Source organism: Grammomys surdaster, unplaced genomic scaffold (assembly GCF_004785775.1).
Source record: "Grammomys surdaster isolate TR1022 unplaced genomic scaffold, NIH_TR_1.0 99, whole genome shotgun sequence".
Classification (NCBI taxonomy): domain Eukaryota; kingdom Metazoa; phylum Chordata; class Mammalia; order Rodentia; family Muridae; genus Grammomys; species Grammomys surdaster.
Window position 1 is genome coordinate 6,311,848 of NW_021604578.1, and position 20,984 is coordinate 6,332,831.

General features: G+C 41.9%; 2 protein-coding genes across 2 annotated transcripts in view; one reads left to right on the forward strand and one right to left on the reverse strand.

Annotated features, from left to right (window-relative positions):
• The window catches only part of Dhx29 (DExH-box helicase 29), a 45,394-nt gene extending 26,853 nt beyond the window's left edge, over nucleotides 1-18,541 (reverse strand). The window contains exons 1-8 of the mRNA XM_028784335.1: nucleotides 18,046-18,541; nucleotides 13,091-13,164; nucleotides 11,642-11,755; nucleotides 9,898-10,027; nucleotides 9,292-9,437; nucleotides 6,687-6,815; nucleotides 2,880-3,006; nucleotides 1,543-1,701 (exon numbers count right to left, since the gene is read on the reverse strand). Of these exons, the coding sequence (XP_028640168.1) occupies nucleotides 1,543-1,701; nucleotides 2,880-3,006; nucleotides 6,687-6,815; nucleotides 9,292-9,437; nucleotides 9,898-10,027; nucleotides 11,642-11,755; nucleotides 13,091-13,164; nucleotides 18,046-18,226 (1,060 nt within the window). The 5' untranslated portion in view covers nucleotides 18,227-18,541. The remainder of the gene's footprint in view (nucleotides 1-1,542; nucleotides 1,702-2,879; nucleotides 3,007-6,686; nucleotides 6,816-9,291; nucleotides 9,438-9,897; nucleotides 10,028-11,641; nucleotides 11,756-13,090; nucleotides 13,165-18,045) is intronic.
• The window catches only part of Mtrex (Mtr4 exosome RNA helicase), a 59,214-nt gene continuing 56,643 nt past the window's right edge, over nucleotides 18,414-20,984 (forward strand). Inside the window, exon 1 of the mRNA XM_028784341.1 lies at nucleotides 18,414-18,791. Coding sequence (XP_028640174.1) covers nucleotides 18,658-18,791 — 134 coding nt within the window. The 5' untranslated portion in view covers nucleotides 18,414-18,657. The remainder of the gene's footprint in view (nucleotides 18,792-20,984) is intronic.

The following is a 20,984-nucleotide window of genomic DNA, read 5'->3' on the forward strand; positions in this document are numbered from 1 at the left end:
ATGTCAGATCCCTTGGAGCCATAGTTACAGGTTCTTCCAAGCCCCCCCAAAGCGTGTGCTGGTAACAACTCGGGTCCTCTACAAGAGCAGTATGTGCCTGTAGCTGCTGAGCCACTTCTCCAGGCATACTCTGTTATGGAAAGCTTTCTCTGAAAGCACAAATCATGATTTAAAAGTCTCTGTGCTCACATTCCATACTTTGATTATGCACATAAGAGAGATTGGGTTATTTGTTCACATAACTCCTTTTATCGCACAACAATGATTCAATAAATACTACTGAATGAGTGAATAATTTAAAAAGCCTATCATTTAATACAGGTGTGGCCTGTCATATAATCTGATAAACATGCAAAGAATACAACTAGTACGTGCAGCAATACACAGAAATGTCTGATCTCACATCTCAGGGTCATGGAGGACTTAGAGAGTCAGGAAGCAGTACTGTCTGAGTTGTGTCTTGTCACTAGGGGCAGCAAGCTGGGCAAAGGAATGGAGCTGTCAAAGGACAGATGCTGTAAGGACTCGAGTGGCTCTAACACTGGGAAACCAAGTGGAACAATACAAGAGAATCCGAATGCGAGAGGTCCCAACTGTAATGAAAGGCTTTGGGCTTGTAACTAAAGGTGCTTCACTGGAGAAGCTGGGGACACAGCTCCCACAGATCACCTGCCTCGGTGTGTGAGACCCTGGGTTTGATCTCCAAGATTAAAAAACACAGAAGCAACAAATAAAGAAGGTTTAAACAGAGAACTTGCATTTACATAAACTCTTATTCATATTTTCCAGAAAGACAATGTCCTAGTTTGCTTTCTGTTGTTAAAAAGCACTCTGATTAAAGACAACTTTTGAAGAAAGGGTTATTTGGCTTACAGTTTTCAGGTCATAGACCATCACTGAGAGAAGTCAGGGCAGGAATTTTCTCACATCCAAGGAAATGCAGCAGAAACCCTGGAGGATGCTTGCTGGCTCACCTCTGCCTCATGCTTAGCTAGCTTTCTCACACAGCCACGGACCGCCTGTCAGAGAATGGTGCCCTCACAGTGGGCCAGGCCCTCCCAAATCAGTTATCAGTGAAGAGAACCCCTCACAGACATGCCCAAATACAAGTCTGATAAAGACAAGACTGCTTTTTTCAGGGGCTGGAGAGAGAGAGAGCTCCTGTGTTAAGGGCATATCCTGCTCTTGCAGAGGACCTGAGTTTGGTTTCCAGAACCCATGTGAAGCAGCTCACAGCTGCTTGTAACTCCAGTTCTAGAGTGTCCAACACCCTTCTGGCCCCCTTGACACTGACTTGCACAAATCTGAAACAAACCCACCCACGTGATTGTAGGTAGTGTTAAGCTGACAGTTAAAACCTAGCTGTCGAGTTTGGAGAATAAACCAGAGAGAGATGGCTTGGCTAACGTCTCTGTCAAGACAAACTGCTCCAAGTGAGCCATATACTATTGTTACGTCAGAGAAACCCCCTGAAAGCACAGTTCTACTGTCAGCTGAAGAAGTTTCCCAAAATGCAAAGCGACAGTCCTGTTCCAATCTTACCTTTCTCTTCTTCAGGAGCAGCTGCAGATTTTTCAAATAAATTAAAGTTTAAAGCACTTTCACCTTCTGTGGCTACAGGCAGCTTTTTCCTCTCATTTTGCTGATGTGAAATCTTTATGGCTGGGTTGAATACTGGATGATCTTCTAAAGTTTCCATTTCTACCAAGAAAAAAATGTTTGGTTTTATATTATTTTCTTTTCATGCTTTATATTTTGCAAACATAGTTTAAAAGCATGTCTTCTTTTTCCTTTATAACCAGTTACTTAGTAATTCTTACTTGGAATCTATGCTAGACACCAAGTGCAATTTACTAACTTTCATAATGTATACTAAAAAGAATTAGTAATTATAGACTAAAAAAAATAAACACTTTCATTAGAAAAACATACACATAAGATCATTTGCATTGCTTTCTTGAATGGAAATAGCATTTTACGTTATGACTCTAGGATCAGCAAACAATGACCTACACAGCAAAATCCACCCTGCTGCCTTTTCTGTATCCTCTGTGAGCTAGCAGTTTACAGTTTACAATGATTAAAAAAAAAAAAAAAAAAAGACGTGCTAGGGAGATAGCCAGTGGCTAAAGGGATCTGACCTCAGATCCCCAGTGCCCACATAACTGGTAGCTGCCAACTGCATGTATCTGCAACCCTAGAGCTCAGGAGAGGTGCGTGGGGCAGGTGGGTCGGTCACAGGGGCTTGTTGCCAGTCAGTCTGGATAAAACAAAAGTCAGCTTTTGATTTTTGAGATTATGTCTCAAAACATAAGTCTGAGCTGGGCACTGTGGTACATGCCTTTAATCCCAGCAGCACTTGGGAGACACAGGCAGGTGAGTCTTTGTGAGTTTGAGGCTGCCTGGCCTACACAGTTTCAGGACAGCCAAAGCAACATAGAGAAACTCCATCTCAAAACAAAACAACAACAAAAACACCACCATCACCACCACCAACAAAAAACACCAAAAATGCAAACACAAAGAAAGACAGACATTGGCATTTGGCTTCCACATGTACACACATGGAAATGCATTGTCACACACGAGTAGACCAGACACATATGCAAAACAAGTATTTGGTGACCTGAAAATTACATGGAATATATTGGTTAGTGTTTGATTACAACACAATCTTTTATTTTTTAAAACTGATATGGCTCCTTTATGTTGAAACACTTGGAAGGTTGTGCAGCAGAGACTGTAAAGTCCACAAAACCAACAGCACTTGACATTTGGCTTGCTATATTAAAAAGTTAACCAGTCTTAAGTCTAAACTGTTAGGAAAGTACAGACACAGAATTATGATTCTACAAGTAAACATGTGAAAGGGTTTTTACCTCTTTGAAACTTTCTGATTTTCTCTTGAGCCTCTTTTTGGCCTTGCTTGTTTTTTTCTAGTTTGAAGGCAGCTGCTTGCTCCTTTGCGTCTAGAAGTCTGGCTGCAAGGTTCAAGTACCTTTGGTTCTTTTCCAAGTAAAATGATGAAAATTAAAAAAAAAAAATCTAAGAACAGTTTATATGACCACTACCTTGTGTCAAAGCATATGGCCCTTAGACCAAGCACATCTACTTCTAGAACTTTCCAGAGAGAAATAAAACAAATACAAGACATATAAAAGGATGGAGGAAAACTCAGAAAACACAGGCTCTAACTCTACTAGCAACTGCTACAGAGTAAAGAGCTCAGCTCCGCTGACTACCGTCTCCCAGGTTAAGAGAGGGCAGCAGACCGGAAGCACAGTAGCACGTGGAGAGGCACAGGCTGGTGCTGTGTGGAATATAACGGTTATCACCACAGCAGAACACCTCAGCTACCTGTTCTGGGTCTGTTCTGTGTGGAGACTCATGTCAAAGTGGAGTAACAGCTGGAGGCCGACTCTGCCTCAGATTGACCCATTCATTCCAATCCTCTCGCTTTTCTCTGTAGGACATAATACAACCATCCCTCCATTTTGTTTTTCTCTTCAGTGCTGCGTAGTACACTGATGTCACTGTGTAGCCTACCCCATCACAGCCCAGTTAACTTTATATGCTGCAGAAGTGGAGCACTACACACAGTGCGTAGTAACAGCCCAATTCAGTCTCCAGCAGCCCCCAGAAAACACTCCTCAACTTTCCATTTCTATGATTTTGACTAGTACCTAGTGTATGTGAAGTTATATAGGATTTGATTTTTATGACTGGCTTAGCTTACTAGCACAAGGTCCTCAAGCTCCAACAGAGTTATTCCATGTGGCAGGAAATTCCTTCCGTTTTTACACACTCTTTACTTTCTGACTTGTCCTTTGCTTGACAAGATTGCATCTACATTTTAGAGACTGCTATGACTAGAGTGTACAGATACATTTTCCCAGACCCTGACTTCAAGTCTTGGAAGTATATGTCCAGAAGGGGAATTGTTGGTCCTATGGTGGGATGACTAATCCTGATTGCCAACAGCATCTGGAATCAACCAAACCCAAGCAGATGAGCGTTCCTATGAAGAATTTTCTTCTTTTTTTAAAAAACTGTAGTATTTTAAAAAATGATTTCTTTTACTTTTATGTGCGTTGGTGTTTGCCTGCATGCATGTCTGTGTGAGGGGTTAGATCCCCTGGAATTGGAATTATACACAGTTATGAGCTGCCATGAAGATGCTGGGAATTGAAGCTAGATCCTCTGGAAGAGCAAGAATAAGAGTTAGGTGCCCTTAACTGCCGAGCCCCATGAGGGATTTTCTTAATCAGATTATTTAAAGAAGGAAGACTGGCCTCCCCCTAAATCTGGCCATACGGTGGCAGCCCACACAAAAGGACATGGAAGAAGGAAGCTGCTTTTTGCCTACTCAGTCTCATTCTTGCAGGCAGATCTGTCTACCCTGTTGCTATGCCCAGGACACAATGTAGCTCCTTCAGGATTCTGACAGACTGGAAATCAGCAGCTCCTCTGGAATCCTCCCAGACTTTGGCACCAGACTGGGGCTGCAGAGACATGCAGCCTAGGGAGTGAACAAGTACTGGATTCTCAGCCTTTCTGTTGGGAAACTGCCATCGTTGGACTACCTGGACCACACAGAGTAAGGTAGTGTAATAAATCCCCTTTTCATACACACACACACACACACACACACACACACACACACACACACACTCATTTTATAGATCTGTTCCTTTAGAGAACCCTGATTAATACACATGGTAACTGTACTTTTAGTCTTTTAAGGACCTGTCATTTCCACCATGGCTGCATTTACACTCCTCTACAGTCACCAGGTCCCCACTCCCACATTCTAGCAGTTCTGTGTGCTTTGGAAGCAGCTATGCCCCAGAGCCAGAAGGCATCTTGCCACGGTTTGATTTGCATTCCCCTGGAAATTAATGATGTGGAATATCTTATCATGATTTATCAGCCATTTGTGTAATTTCTTTGAAGAAATGTTCCCTATCCTTCATGATAAAGAAGCCACTGACTTCTGCCGACTCTTGCTTTAAAACAGCTGCCTTCCTTTCCAGTTTTAGTCTACAGGAGTGACTATCATTGAGTAACTATGATAACAAGAAGTTAAATAACAAGAAGTGAAATTTAAGGGATACAAGAGTCTAGATGGGCAAAGAATGTGGTTCAGACTAGTAAAAATAATGTGAGCACAGGCACCGAAGTACAACCGTGCAAGGCACCCTTGGGTGTTACAAAACACATGGCTACTCATAGAGATCGAGGGCATGGTACATGGGAGGAAACAGCTGGGTTCACTTGAAACTAGTCAACCTTTATTGCCAGAAAACATATTTGAGAGCTGAATAATAAAAAGCCAGTACAAGCTTGAAGGCAGGTGATTGCAAAAAGCACTTGACAGTTTAGATCAAGTTGAGTAGTTTACAGTTGTTTGCAATCATAAGTGGTTTCTTAAGTCAATATCTGTATATAGAATTGTTAGGTCCTTGGACCTGGAAATGGCGCCCTGGCCCCTTGCTCCTCCATGGCTTCTGCTTCCGCTCCCACCTGCAGGTTCCTGCCCAGCCTGAGCCCCTGCCTTGAGTTTCCTTCGTGATGGATTGTGAACTGGAGTAAGCCTTTCCTGCCCGAGTTGGTTTGGTCATGGAGTTTCCCATGTAATAGAAAGTAGACTAAGAGGAGACGTTAGCTAGAGTGAGCCGATGTTGTTTACCCTTCCCCTGAGAAAGAATTCGTAGGACAGTGAATGTGTGTCTAACTTTATGACACGAAGCCACAGACCCCACTGCACTCCACACCCTCCCTTAACCTTGAGTCTATGGGTCTTTACATTTTGGTTAATGCATAGTGGTGTCTCATAATAGTTTTCTATTTCAGTAACTTTGAATTATTTTAGGTGTTCATTGGCCTCTCGCATTATTTTTCTGAGGTATCTATTTTTAAAAAGTTCTTCATATAATTACAGACACTTTCTTGTCTGCTGCATTTTCTTCTTGGAACTTGACTTTTTCACTGTTAATGTTTGGAATCTTAAATGTGTTCCAAAGACCCATAGGCTAAAGGCTTAGTCACTGGTCTCTGGTGGTAGAGCTGTCAGAGACAGGGCTGTTGGACATTACATAAACAAGAGTGTGCTATTAGAGGGACACTGAGACCCTAGTCTCTTTGCTTTCTCTCCACCATGAGGTGAACAGCTCCTCCACCCACCATTACATTACCTGCCTTACTACAGGCCCTGAAGTAATGCAGCCAGATAAACCCTCTGAAGCTGGGAGCCAAAATAAGCATTTTAAACGTTTTAAAGTTGACCCCTTTGCAATTTTGTCGGTAGTAGAGAGCAGATTAACACATTCAGCCTCAAGTTTTTATTTTGTCTGCAGATACCTATTTTTCTACCCTGACCAGTGGCTTCTTCTGTATGAGAATATGTTTTGCCTTTCTTCTGTTGCTCAAAGAGTTTAACAAACTATTTACCTATAACAGTCATGTTAAAACATTTCATTATTTCTTTAAACATGGGAGAAATGTAATTAACACTTACTAGTTACTGTGTGCCAACTTTTTACCTGTATGTTATTCTGTTACTTTTAACTTCATTTCCAAGAGCTATTTCTTCAATTTACAAGTGAGAAAAACAAAGACCAAATAAGGTAAAACCTTGTGCCTGGTAACACCAGGATGCTGGAGTCCCGATTCAGAGTTCTACTCACAGGGTCAAACTTGTCTTCCTCCTCTAAGCCTTTAGAGCCCTCGAGCTTTTCCTCTTCGTTCTGCTGCTCAGCGTATCTCAAAATCCACTCTTTCATATTTACTTCCATGGTTTTTTCTTCCTTTTTTGGCTAAGAAGAAAAAACAAATATCTGATAGATTGAGTTAGAAAAAAAATACTAAAACCATTAAGTTCTTCTTTTCTAAGTTTGTCATAGTACAGAACAGCAGACATAAACATGGCAAAAGTCACCAGGCGATGGTGGCACATGCCTTTAATGCATCCTAGCACTCGGGAGGCAGAGATCATCTCTGAGTTCCAGGACAACCAGAACTATACAGAAAAACCCTGTCTTGAAAAACATACAAATAAAACAAAAACAACAACAAAAGATAAAAGTCATGTTATATGCTATGTAGCAAAGGACAAAAAACCTGAACAGCCTAAAAGAAGTGTAGATTTACAAAAAAACAAAGAATGTGCTTGCTTATAGCCCCACCCCCAGGGAGCTTGAGGAAGCAGGACGGTGAGCTGTGGGTCAGACTAGGATACATAGCTGGTCCCTACCACACACTAAGGAAATAAACTAGAAAAGCATGTCTGCCTTTATGTTTCTACTCAGTTTACTACTTTATAGACTAAAAAGGAATTAAAGTAGCACCCTTGAAAACTAGTGTTGTTGCTGAAAACAGTATTTTTATTTTAAAACAGGGATGACACCTCCCCAGACATCTGATAATATGTAGAGTTCTTAAGAGAAATGCCCTAACGAACCACACGTCCCAGTGTCCCAATGTTTATGTCCTCCTGTAATTCTCTTACACAGAGACCTTGGGCTTGGCCATGTGACTTGCTTCAACCAATATGATGTTATCAAGCATGATTAAAGCAGGAACTTACTAAGAATGTGTACACACAGGCTCATTAACCTTGAAAGACAGCTGGACTTCTATACATGTACCTCCTGCATTGGTGGACTCAACCGATCTCAGATACTGAATAGTTAGGATAAAGTTGTATCAATACTAAAGGTGAGACTTTTTTCTTGCTATTAATTTCCAAACAATACAGTATAACAACTACATATGTCGCATTCACATTATTCTTGGAATTACAAATAATCTAGATGACTTGAAGCATACGAGAGGATATGCAAAGGCAATATGCCAAATACTGCACTAGCTTATTCGGCCACCACATGTGACCAAACCCAACCAGTCACAAGGAGAGAGCAAACCAAGCCAATCATGTGGAAAGAGCGAACCCACCCAGTTACATGAAGAGACGATGCAGAAAAAGGGATGGCTGGCTAGTCTCTGGGAGAAGCACTAGTCACACAGCAAAGGAGCTATTCTGAATGCCCCAACATACTCCTAGAACAGACGAACTTTCAGCTGACCCTAGTCCAGACTACAGAAGCACAGAGAACAAGGAACCTGATTGAAGCTGCTACCTACTGGGGTCATTTGTAAAAATAAAAGGAGAGAGAGACAGTAATAGAACAGACTGGAAACCCATTCCATTATTTTAAGAAGTAAAAATGCTATTTAAACCTAATAGTTACATTCTTATGAACTACATGTGCCTTATGCTGATTTATTTTAGTTCTCCCTCCCTCCCTCCCTCCCTCCCTCCCTCCCTCCCTCCCTCCCTCCCTTCCTTCCTTCCTTCCTTTTCTCCTTTCTGTGTTGATTTGAATGGGAAAATGCCCCCCATAGGTTCATATAGTTGCATGCTTGGTCACAGGGAGTGTCACTATTAGGAAGTATGGCCTTGTTGAAGTTACATGTGACTTTGTTGGAGGAAGTGTGTCATTGGAGGTGGGCTTTGAGGTTTCAGAAGCTCAAGACAAGTCCAGTGTCACTCTCTCTTCCTGCTGCCTGCAGATCCAGATGTAGAACTCTCAGCTTATGTCTGCCTGCATGCTGCCAGGCTTCTTGCCATGACAATGATGGACTAAACCTTTGAACCTGTAAGCCAGGATTGATTAAATGTTTTCCTTTATAAAGCTTGGTGTGATCACAGTGTCTCTTTGCAGCAATAAAAACCATAACTAAGATGCACTCTCTCTATGTTGAGACAGGGTCTCAGTAGCCAAGCCAGCCTTACCGTAGGGATCCACCTCCCTTTGCTTTACAAGTGATAGAATTCTAGGTTTTATGTTCCCAATCCCAGCCTATGTGTATGCGTGCTTGTGAGTACTTGCTACGTGTGTGTTGGTGCCTGTGGATAGTAGAAGAGGCTATTGGATTCTCTGGTGCTGGAGTTACAGGTAGTTGTGAACTGCCTGATATAGATGCTGGGCACAGAACTCAGGTCCTCTAAAAAAACTGCAAGTCAGCCGGGTGGTGGTGGTGCACGCCGTTAATCCCAGCACTTGGGAGGCAGAGGCAGGCGGATTTCTGAGTTCGAGGCCAGCCTGGTTTACAGAGTGAGTTCCAGGACAGCCAGGTCTACACAGAGAAACCCTGTCTTGAAAAAACAAAAAACAACAACAACAACAACAACAACAACAACAAAACAAAACAAAAACAAAAAAAACCTGCAAGGCTTCATAACCACTGAGTTATCTCTCCAACCCTTCCAATATTCATTTTTTAAATTACCTTAACTTTAGGGTCTTCCTCCTGTCCTTTGGTTCTCGTCTGCAGTGGAGGTGAAAGAGCAGCCTGTATTTGTACAGACTGGAATTTCGGCCTGCTTTTAGGTTGTTGCTCTTCAAATTCTTGACTGAATCCTTCAGGAAGTGCATCTTAAAACAAAATGTGTTGAAGATAAATATGCATGTGATATACCAACCACACAAATACTTAAGCATATACACAGGCCCTGTCACGATCTAGAGCATCTAATTCCATCCAGCCCTTATCTTCTAAGAGAAATCCTAGGGGAAATCAAATTTTACACATCAAACTAGAAGTATGTACCTTCGTCAGACGACAGCTACCCTACTTCTAGTTGCTATTCATTTTACCTCACTAGTTAAGCTTCTAAACTTTCTTTAAAAAGAGATTAGCTTATCTCGTTTGGCTTTGTAGCTGTATCTACCATTAATTACAAAAGCTTTCTGAGCTTCAGGCCCTTACCAAGGATTACAACCACATCCTTCTGCTGAGTTATTATTTATGCAAGGGCAGCCATAATTATTAACAAAACTCCAGGAGACATAGCCTGTTTTAGAAAGGGAAATAATTAATCATAATACTGTTTACCATCTGAAAGATTTAAGCAGAGCCAATCCAAGGCAGAATGAAGGTCACCTCCATGCAAGAGTGTATTGGTCATAGCATCTTCAATATCCTTAGTCTTAAAGGAAAATGCTTGTAAAGCCATGTATAAGTCCTATCAAAGAGAAATATAAGTTACATTTCCTAATTTGATCCTTTTGCAAATTCCTAATCTCATTTTCTCATCCATTTTAAATCAGAAATGGGAACAGTATAATTTCAAAAACATTTCTTGTGGAGTGCCGAGAGTTTGCTCATTGAAGAGTATTTTTTGTACCTTGCTAAAGACTCTGGGTTCAATTCCTAGCACCCCCAAAGTGAGAGAGAAAGAGAGAAAGAGAAAGAGAAAGAGAGAAAGTGAAAGAGGAAAAGAAAGAGAAGAAGGCTGGGAAAGTAGGGAAATCCCACCTTGTAGTTAAAATGTAAATATGCTCATTATATAAAGCTTTTTCCCCCCTAGTTTTTTGTTTGTTTGTTTGTTTGTTTGTTTGTTTGTTTTTTGTGGAGACAGAATCTTTCTATTATTTAGCTCTGGTTATCCTGGAACTTGCTAAGTAGCTGAGGTTGGCATCAAACTCAGTGATCCATTTGCCTCTGCCTCCCCAGTGCTGGCATTAAAGCACCACCAGGCCTAGCAGATTATTAAAAGCTGCCTTATCCAGCCATTCCTTAATTTCTCACAAAATCTCAACATGTTTGATTTACATCTACTTAGTATTAGTAGAAATGAACTTTTCCTTAATAATTTTAATAGTTACCAGGAGGTGGTGGCATATACTTGCCTTGAATCTCAGCACTCAGTGAGCATAGACAGGTGGGTCTCTGCAAATGAGAGGCCAGTCTGGTCTATAGAATGAGTTCCAAGACAGCCAAGGGAACAGAGGAACCCTGTCTTGACCATCCCCACCAATATATATTTGTGTGTGTGTGTATTATATATATATGTATGTATGTGTATAGACTTTTAATAGTTATATATCTTTGGGTAGATATATAATAATTTAAGTATAAGCTTTTCTACATGCAAATGTTTAGAATTTTCTTCTTTAATGCTTTAGCAAACATCTCTCTGTATAAAACATTTAAATGTACTTCTATAGTATGAAATTTAAAAAGCTGAGCAGAAGTCGGGAGCAGTGGTGGCGCACGCCTTTAATCCCAGCACTTGGGAGGCAGAGACAGGTGGATTTCTGAGTTCGAGGCCAGCCTGGTCTACAGAGTGAGTTCCAGGACAACCAGGACTACAGAGAGAAATCCTGTCTCGAAAAACAAACAAACGAACAAACAAGCTGAGCAGAACTGATACTTAGTAACTCTATACTGTAATCTACCATTCTCCCAAGTCTCAAGTCTTTCATTTGAAGAGATCGATTCCATTTACCTTGTGGGATTATCATGTCAGAGCATGTAAGCAAAAATGCAACACAGTGTAACGTACAGGCAGCCAGTGACGTAGCTTGGGAGTGTAACTCACAGTGGATGCCACTATCTTGGTGTGTGCACACGATCAAGTCTCTCCTTGTACTTGCAGTTAGAAGCCATCTACATGGGATTCCGATAGAAGGTTATCCCATATTTAGAACTGCCTCTAAATTGTCCCCAGTAAATGCACAAGATCCTAGCTCTAATGCCCACCTCTGGGTAGCAGGAACAAAAGCCCAGGAAAGTGGGTATTGTAGGACGGGGCACAGGGAGCTGCCTCAGGGATGAAAGTGGAGGTGGGAAATACCTGTAACTTTTTAGCAGACAGTCTTCCAGAAATCACTCCCCTGTCGTTGTTCTGCTTTTTATGCTCATTGATCACTCCGATAATTCTTTGCTCTAGTTTATTGTTAATCACCACCTGTTGAAGTCGAGAAAGTTTGTTAGAAACTAAATTATTGCCGGGCAGTGGTGGCACACGCCTTTAATCCCAGCACTTGGGAGGCAGAGACAGGTGGATTTCTGAGTTCAAGGCTAGCCTGCTGGTTTACAGAGTGAGTTCCAGGGCAGCCAGGGCTACACAGAGAAAAACCAAAAAAAAAAAAAAAAACTAAATTATCAAAAAAATAAATGTGGAAATTATAGTTTTGTTTTGTTTTTTTATATTCCTCCCAACCAGTCCCAAAATTTTAGCTAAAAGGAGATACAGTAATTAACTTGCTTTTTTGGATTACTGTGCATTTGGCCACATCACTACGACACATGTAAGGAGAGACGGGATATGGAAACGACATCACAGAAAGCATGGGAACAAACCCATCTTATAAACGCCTCCCAGGGCCCATGTCTGAGATCACTCTTGTGTAGCCAGGGCAAAGGGCACCACGCCCCGCCTTGTCCAGTTAGTGTCCTCAGGTTCAGAACCTTGAGATCTGCCTTAGGTAAAGCAGCCCAAGCAAACAGCTCACAGACTGGATACTAACACAGGACATGCCAAGGTAAAGTCACAGTCGTCTACCGAGTGACACTGGTCACACACTCTTTTGACTCCCACTTTGCTTCTTATTTTAGTAACTAGCCATTTATCTTCTATTGTTTAGCTCTTTTTAACTGAAAAGAACCCAAGTGTTTTACCGACAAAAAATAACTTCCCTTTGTTACTTAACAAAATGATGCCGAGTGCACCTACAAACATACCTCAGGAATTTAGTCGAGTCCAGGAGGATATGTAAACAGAAAGTTATAATCCAGCATGGCAATGCTCTCAGAAAGTACATTAAATGTTAATATTAGCACCAAGAAATTGACTTGTAAATTATGAAGGACATCATACGGACCTAAGGAAGCTTTATCCAGACTTTTCTCAATTTCTTAGAAGCTCTCAACATGAGTTTGACTTACATCTACTTAGTAGCTCGGGTATTATCTATGAAAAATTTAAATACCCTATAATTTTCTTACTTAAAGGCATAACTTTAATTGAGATTTATTCATTTATTCATTTGTCAGTGTGTGTGTGTGTGTGTGTGTGTGTGTGTATGTCACATACATGTGATTACTCTGAGACCAGCAGAAGGCACTGGACCCGCTGACTTTGGAGTCACAGGTAGTTGTGAGCTGCTTGAGTTGATGTAAGTGCCAGAAAGACATGCTGGGTTCTCCTAAGAGCAGCAAGTGCTCTTAACTGCTGACAAGCCTCTGTGTTTTACTTTAGTGAGAATATTTCCTGAAATGAAGCAAAAGCTTGCTTACTCACTTTCAAAATAGATTTGTCCAGATTTGCAGAGCCACCGGAATCATTTGCAGAATTAAAACTATAAATTTTTGGACCTGTATATAATAGACAACAAATGGGAAATTTAATGATTAGTATTCATTGTACCATCTTAATTTTTCTCTAAAGGTTGCTAAATAGGAAATCTCTGACTTTAGTTCTTTCCCCTTAACTTTACCAAAGAACTTAAGATCTCAAAAATATTTACGCAAGCCCCCCCAAAATATTTTTACCAATTAGCACTCTTTAAGGGGGGCTAGTTTTTTATAGACCTTTGATATCAAATACTTTCAATTTCATATTTCTTAATCAGATGTTCTTATTCTTTTTGTTAGCTTTTTTTTTTTTTTTTTGAGACAGGATTTCTGTGTAGTCCTGGCTGTCCTGGAACTCACTCTGTAGACCAGGCTGATCTCTAACTCAGAGATCCACCTGCCTCTGCTTCCCCAGTGCTGGGATTAAAGGTGTGTGCTACAGCCATCACCACTACCATCGCCTCTGGCTGAGAGGTTCTTATCATTGACATCTAGCTAGACTTCCTGGGAGGTTTCCTGAAGATGGTCAAATCTAATAAGAAAATACTCTTGTCCCCCAAACAGGATGCTGAGTGGAGAGACAGGTGAGGGAGGGGAGTCATCTTTTCACCTTGGCCTCAGACCAGGATGTTGTACGAGCTTGTAAGACTGTCATAACGAATTACACACTCGATGGCTACATACTAGGGAACTGTCTGTGTTCCTGCAGTTTCAGAGGCTAAAAGTCTAGGGTGTGTGGTCCCTCTCTGGGACTTAAGTCAGCACCCATCCTGTTTTGAACTTGAGAATTTCACACACGTATACAGTGAGATGTGATCATATACATACTCCCATTTTGGTCTTCCAACTCGGCCTCTGTCTCCCTGAACATGCTACCCTCCAAACTTCACGTTTTCTTGTTTCGATCACACACTGGTAGTTTGGATGAGAAATGTCTCCCATGGGCTCACATATGTGAACACCTATCTCCTAGATGGTGGTGCTGTCTGGGGAAAATTATGGAACCTTTAGGATATAGATGCTTGCTCGAGGAGGTGCATAGCTGGGGGTGGGCTCCGAGGTTTCGTAGTCTTTGCTTCATGAAATGTGCACAGTCAGCTTCCTGCTCCTACCCCATGCTTTCCCTACCTGCTGCCATGCTCTCCCACCGTGACCAGTGTGCCTGAGACAACGTACACAGCACACACATGGAGGCAGAGGACAGCTTGCAGGAGCTAGTGTTCTCCTTCTACCTCGTGAGGTCTGATGATCAAACTCAGGTTTGGCAGCCGGTGCCTTGACCTGCTGAGCCATCCTGCCAGCCTCTGAGAAAGGTTTTCATTAAATGGTTTAGGATAACCTTTAACTCATATTTAGTTCAGGTTGGCCTTGAACGTGTGAGCCCCTTGCCTCTGAGTACCAAGAAATACAGGCTTCCATCAACAGGTCCACCTAATGACTCCATTGCTCTTAAAAATTACTGAGGAATCAGGTTAGCTATTGATTTATTATAATATGAATTAAAAAGTCAATTTTATTCATTAGTCATTAAGAATAAGACCGTATGTTCATGTAGACAAAACTTTAGCAAAATAGATTTTCCAAAACAAAACAGTTTACATTTTTGAAAATCTCTTGGTTCTTGGTGCTGTGGCTTGGACTCACGTGGGTTTATGTACCGACTCGTACATATCTGGAGCCCTCATCTGCTTGGGCAGCCACTTCAAACGATTAAATACTACTGAGTGAAGCCAGGCAGTGGTGGTGCACACCTTTAATCCCAGCTCTCGGGAGGATTAGAGGTGGATCTCTGAGTTTAAGGCCAGCCTGGTCTACAGAGCATGTTCCAGAATCAGTTTCATATGGTTTAATACTTTTTAGAACCTGTTTCTTTTACGTAGTGTTGTTTTTCATATCCACCAGTGGTGCCAATGTAGCCCTTATCACTGAGACAGTTGAGCTTGCTCTGATCTGCTTTTGATCAGCCAAAAGATCCAAACAAATTCAGACAGGGACTCCGGTGGGAAACAAGCAACAAACAAACACTCAAAACATCCAGTACCTCAACCCATGGCTCTCATCTTCTAGGGAGTAACACAAGGAACTAATTACCAGGATCGTCTATGAGCAGAAGGCACAGACTGCTAAGAGGGTGAGTGAAGAAAGGCAGTCTGAGTGGTCGGAACCGTGAGCAAGTGCACATGCTGGCGTGGTTTAGATCACTGTGTAACACTACCATTAGCCCCCACTTCCCGGTTCCTGCCACACATTTGTTGGGAATGGCGGTGGTGTTTCCTCTGCTTCAATAGTGTCTCCGGGAATTCTAATAGCTGCTTGCTTCATCGCAGCTTAAATGTTTTCTACAGAGAGCCATCGCTACTCCAAACCAAATCAGAAGGCTCATCCCATTCGACTTTTAATCACTATTTTCTGTCTCTCCCAAAATGTTTTGTTTGGCAAATTGTGCAAATTTGGAAGATCTCCCCCATTTTGATCTACTGGTTTTAATACCTTTTTTGACTCCTTTTTGTTTATCCAAGAATTCTTTTTTAATAAAAAACAGCATTAGACTAGTTACTTCAGAGATGTTAATACATAACCTTTTATATACCATATACATACACACATACTATATATATTATGTATTTTACATTATATATTATAGATTATATACTACAATTTTGTAGGCTATATAAAATATATAATTTCTCATTTAAGGGAAGACTTGACTATCTTGTCAATCAAAAAGATTGACAGAAATAATCATGACACATGAACTATGATGCCTGGGAAGAATGAAGAAAAAAAAACTGATATCTGAAATGCGTGGTATAGTATTTTAGTAGATGGTTTTAGGGACAGATGACATCTATTCAAGGAAAAAAAAATAGACACAATGAGGCAGAAAGTTCTTTTTGGCTGAAAAGTGATGAGAGAAGATTCCAGATTTCTTCGCTAGCTGAACCGTTTGGATTTTAGTGTGGTCAATAGGATGCCATGGAGGTACGAGGAAGTGAGCAATCAAAGCAGCGATTCCGAAAGATCAATTTGTTGTCTTGTTGGACTAACTGGAGGAGAGAAGAGCAAAGCTCTGGGGACCCACTAAGAGGCTCTGCTGGTATTTCATGTGGACACCTAAACAAGAATGTGAAAAACACACAAAAAGCCATAGGGTATGTTAAAATTATACACGGCTTGGTCACAGATTGAACAAGAACAAAAGCATCAAAATTACTTGAAAGGCTGGTGAGATGGCCCAGGTTATAAAGAGGTCTGCTATGAAGCTGAATGACCAGAGTTTGATCCCCAGAACACAGGTGGTGGAGAGAACTGCTCTGACAAGTTGTCCTCTTACATGTACATGTGTATATGTACTATATGCAAAATAAATACATTGTAAAACTACTTTGATCTGGGATATACAGGAGCAAACACACACACACACAGAGAGAGAGAGAAAGAGAGAGAGAGAGAGAGAGAGAGAGAGAGAGAGAGAGAGAGAGAGAGTGTTGAAATGGCTGTCTCGGGCTTAGGAACAAAGCTAGTACAAGGACTGTCAATTCAGAAGTCATCTAAGACTGAGAGTCATTGACAATACAATGGCAAAGACAAAAGTCAGGGCACTAGGGAACTCTCCAGCAAGAGCTGTAAAAAGGAACTACACTATCAAGGACAAACAGCTTCAAAAAGTTAACATCTTAGGACTGGAGGAAAGGGAAGACAAATACTACAACAAATGACTGTCAGAAACTTGAAAGAATTCAGTAGAGGTGGGAAAAGAAAAACATCTTGGTCTGCAGGTGACTGCTGAAGAATATTCAGGGGGAAATGAAATGTGTCATATCTGAAATAATTTGCATTTACTAGAATCCTAGAAAGGATTACTTTCTAGGAGTATTTATTTCTCCAGTCTCATATTCCCCCCTGCACCCCCCCCATGCTCCAAACTGTTTCTTAACTCAAGATCTTAGGAATGTTATTTCTGCCATGCTTTACAGGATTAACTTCTAGACAGCTTCTGATTTCAGCTCAACTGTCACTTCATGATTCCTCACCATTAAAAAAACAAAACAAAAATACCCTGCTGAGTGGGCGGGGGGGGGGCGGGCCCCGCCCCGTGAAGCTTAAGGACTATAAAAGCACACCCGTTTGTGTGATAAGTAAATTAGATTCCTAAGCTGCCCTGGAGGTGAGGTTTCCATTTTATTGGTCTTGTTATCACCAGTCAGATGCTTGGGATTTGTGTATCAATAAACACATATACTTGCAAATTTTTGTTGACATAGCACAAAAAGAACTGCAAGCAAACAGAGCAAACAGAACAAAGCAGCATATAATTTTGATGTTTTTAAAACTAGTTGAAAGGGTGGCCGGAACTAATCACCTTCAAGTTACCAAATCAATCTGCAGGGTAAGCAAAATGCAAGGCTTTGGCAAGAAGCACAGGAATTTTACAGTAAATTAATCCAGTGTCCAATGTGTAAAGTGTGGTTATTCTTAGGAAACACTGACTTTTCTGGAACATACAGGGATACTGCAGAGATGCTGAAGAAGACATGAAGGTATGACAGGAGTTGCATCAAGCCAGAAGCACTTCACTTACAACTCTCTGAACTAGTGGAGTAGCTGTTCTGACAGCTCTGAGTGAATTCCTGCTGAGCAACAGCAGATGCCCTGACTTTGTTCTTAGAAGGAGAAAAAGAATGAGTTAGAAAGGCGATGCTATGCTGTAACAGAGTTACTTTCGTAACTTTAATATCCAAAAGCCCTTAGACAGATCTACAAGGCCACTCCACCGACAGCTAGCTGCTCAGGTGTGGAAGATGACTAAGTTTGGATCTCATCAGCACGGCTGTTGCTAGTCTTTGCTAGACAAGGAGCAGGGTCTGAGGGCAGAAGGCTGGGCACTGGGCCAGGGCGTACCTTGCTTGACTCGGGGTTCCCGGGCGCCGGTGGGGACTGCGGGCGCCGGCCTGGCCACCGGCTTCTTGCTCTGGGCTTCCCCAACAGCTCCGGCCTCTGCACTTTTGGCTCTGGAAGCAGACACCGCGGCTCGCATCGCCGCAGCTCCCGGCGCCTTGTGTTTCTTATTTTTGCCGCCCATGTTTCAGCTGCAGGAGAGTAGTCCTCCCGGTCCAGATCCCGGCTGCCGCACAGCAGAAGCCTGAGAGCTCCTCACGTTTGCCGGCTCCCACGCCTCCACCCAGCCTCCTCCATCCGGGCTCCACGGCTGGGGCTCCGGCTCAATTGGCCCGTTTCATCAGACTCCGCCTCTTGGCTCCCGGGATCGAGCGGCACGTCTGCTGCCGTGCGCCACTTGTCGCTAAGTTTTTAGTCATTGAACTGCCAGACTCGCAAGGGTCGAAAAAGAAAAGGGACAAGACCCAGACTCGAAGGAGAAAAGTTACACAGGCACTAAGACTCGTTCTCTTTTGATCCCTGCGGGCCACCGTAGAGTCCTTATTTGGCGTCACTGTAGGTACGATCGCGGGGCCTCTTGGGTAGGAGGGAGATTCAGTCTCAGTATTCCGAAAGATGGCGGACGCTTTCGGGGATGAGCTTTTCAGCGTTTTCGAGGATGATTCGACCACTGCAGCAGGAACCAAGAAAGACAAAGAAAAGGAGAAAGAGAAATGGAAGGGACCACCAGGGTCTGCAGACAAGGCCGGGTAAGGAAGACATCCGAGCTGTTTTTTTCTTTCTTGTTTTTAGTGCCTGTGACGCAAACACGACTCAGACGAGGAGCACAGAAAGTGTTTGAATGGAGTCAAGAGTCAAGAGGCGAAGGAGATTGAGAAAAAAAAAAGTGGGGAAGGGATAAAACGTTGATTTTTTTTGGGGGGGGGGGAGTACGGTCTTGGTGTTCGTGCTTGTCCGTAGACAGCGTAAGTTCCTGCGGCCACACTTCCTTAGGCCACGCTTTCACTGTAACCCTAGCTTAGCAGGCTAGGTACCGCTTTATTTTGAGAGGCGGGGCTTGTCACCCACAAAACAACCAAGTAGTCTTCAAAAAGGTAGGAACTAGTTGAGCCAAGGATGAAGACGTGTAGGAAAGAGTTTTTAAACCTCGAAGGCAAATAGCTACAGAAGGAAAAGATTTAATCTCCAAGTTGTAGTTTAAAAAAAAAAAATCAGATTCAGGATCTCCCAATGTAAGTTAGGCAGCGTTGGAATTACCCGGAGTACCCCTACGACTCTCGGTCAAACTAGTTTTCTCTCCCATTAGATTAGCGTTTCACACTTGCTTGCCTCAGTCCGTTATTACATTAGCAGTAGCAAAGTACTGTTTAAAAAAAAAGTTATTTCTTTCTGCTTCTTACCTGGAATCCAGCCGTTTAAAAAAAAAATCATTCCTCTAGGGCTGAGGACATGGCCAGTGGATAAGACAGCTTTCTGTGGGAGAATGAGGACCTAGTTTCGAATCCCTAGTACCTATATATAAAAAGTTGGGCATAGCTGTGTAAGCACAGTGGGGCACAGAGACAAGAATTGTTGGGCTGGCTGGCTGGCTGGCTGCTAACTTAACTAACCTCTTGGTTATTTAACGTGAGAAACCCTGTCTCAAGGAAGTAATGTAGTCTGTGATCCCAGCCCAAGAGGATCTCTGTGGCTTGCGTGTCAGCCAGAGTAACAGAATCAAGTTCAGTTCAGTCAGAGGCCGGGTCTTGAAAAAAGTAGGTGGAAGGTGATTTGAGAAACACAAAGGCTGTGGCCCTCTATTTTCTACAGGCACACATGCTCATGTGCACTGTTGAACTCATGAATACATATGCACACAAAGTTAGTTAATGTGTAGTAGTCTCACTGCCGTTTCGAAGTGAATTAATAAAAAAAATCTCTTTAAAACTTAATTTTATACCTAGTGTAAGTAAATATTAATCATATAAACAATTCTAACTTCCCTAGATGTGTGTGTGTGTGTGTGTGTATTTCAAGCAAAACACATATAAAATACACTTTTTTTTTTTAATGAAAAACAAACTATATTTGGGGCTGGCAGGTTGGCTCAAGTTGGTACAGGTGTGCTTGCTGCCAAATCTAATGTCCTGCGTTCCATTCCTTGGAATTCACTTGGTGGAAAGAAAGAAGGGACTTGTAAAGATTGTCCCTGACCTCCACATGCAGGTGCTCCTACCTCAAAATATAAACAAATCTAAAAAGAGAGGCTGGAGTCCTCTAGTATTTTAGATATAAGTCTTTTCAGTTAAATGGTTTTTAACTGTCTTCTGCATTTATCTTTCCTCCTTTCTCTTTTAATGATACCTTTTAATTAAATTCTTAATTTTTGTAGAGCTCAATTATTTGTTTACATTTTAGTAATTTTATATCCCTGTAACAATAGGAGAAGATACATTTCTCATTTCATTTTATAGAAGCTGCCTATCCATCCATTTATTTTTTGACTTATGAGAGTGTTTCTACATAGTCCTGGCTGGCCTAGACCTCACTATATAGACCAGGCTGGTCTCAAGTGAGTACTGGGATCAAAGACGTGTATGTGGCACCATGCCTCACCGCTTATTTAAGTTTGTAAAACTTTATGTGTATGGGTGTTTTCTTTCATGTATGTCTGTGTACCACTTACCTACATGGTGCTGTCAGAAGCCAGAAGGTGGCACAGGATCCCTTGGGACTGAAGTTCCAAGAATTGTGAGCTGCCATGTGGGTACTGGGAATTGAACCTGGGTCTTTTGGAAGAGCTTCCAGTGCTGCTAAGTCATCTCTCCAGCCCTATTTTGCTTATTTTTGGCCTTTGAAGCTAAATTTAAAATTTGCATGGAGTTGATTTTTTTCAGTGTGTCTTCACATCTAACCAGACAATTGGTTTTTCTTCCAATTAGTAGTGTACTAATAGTGCTAGT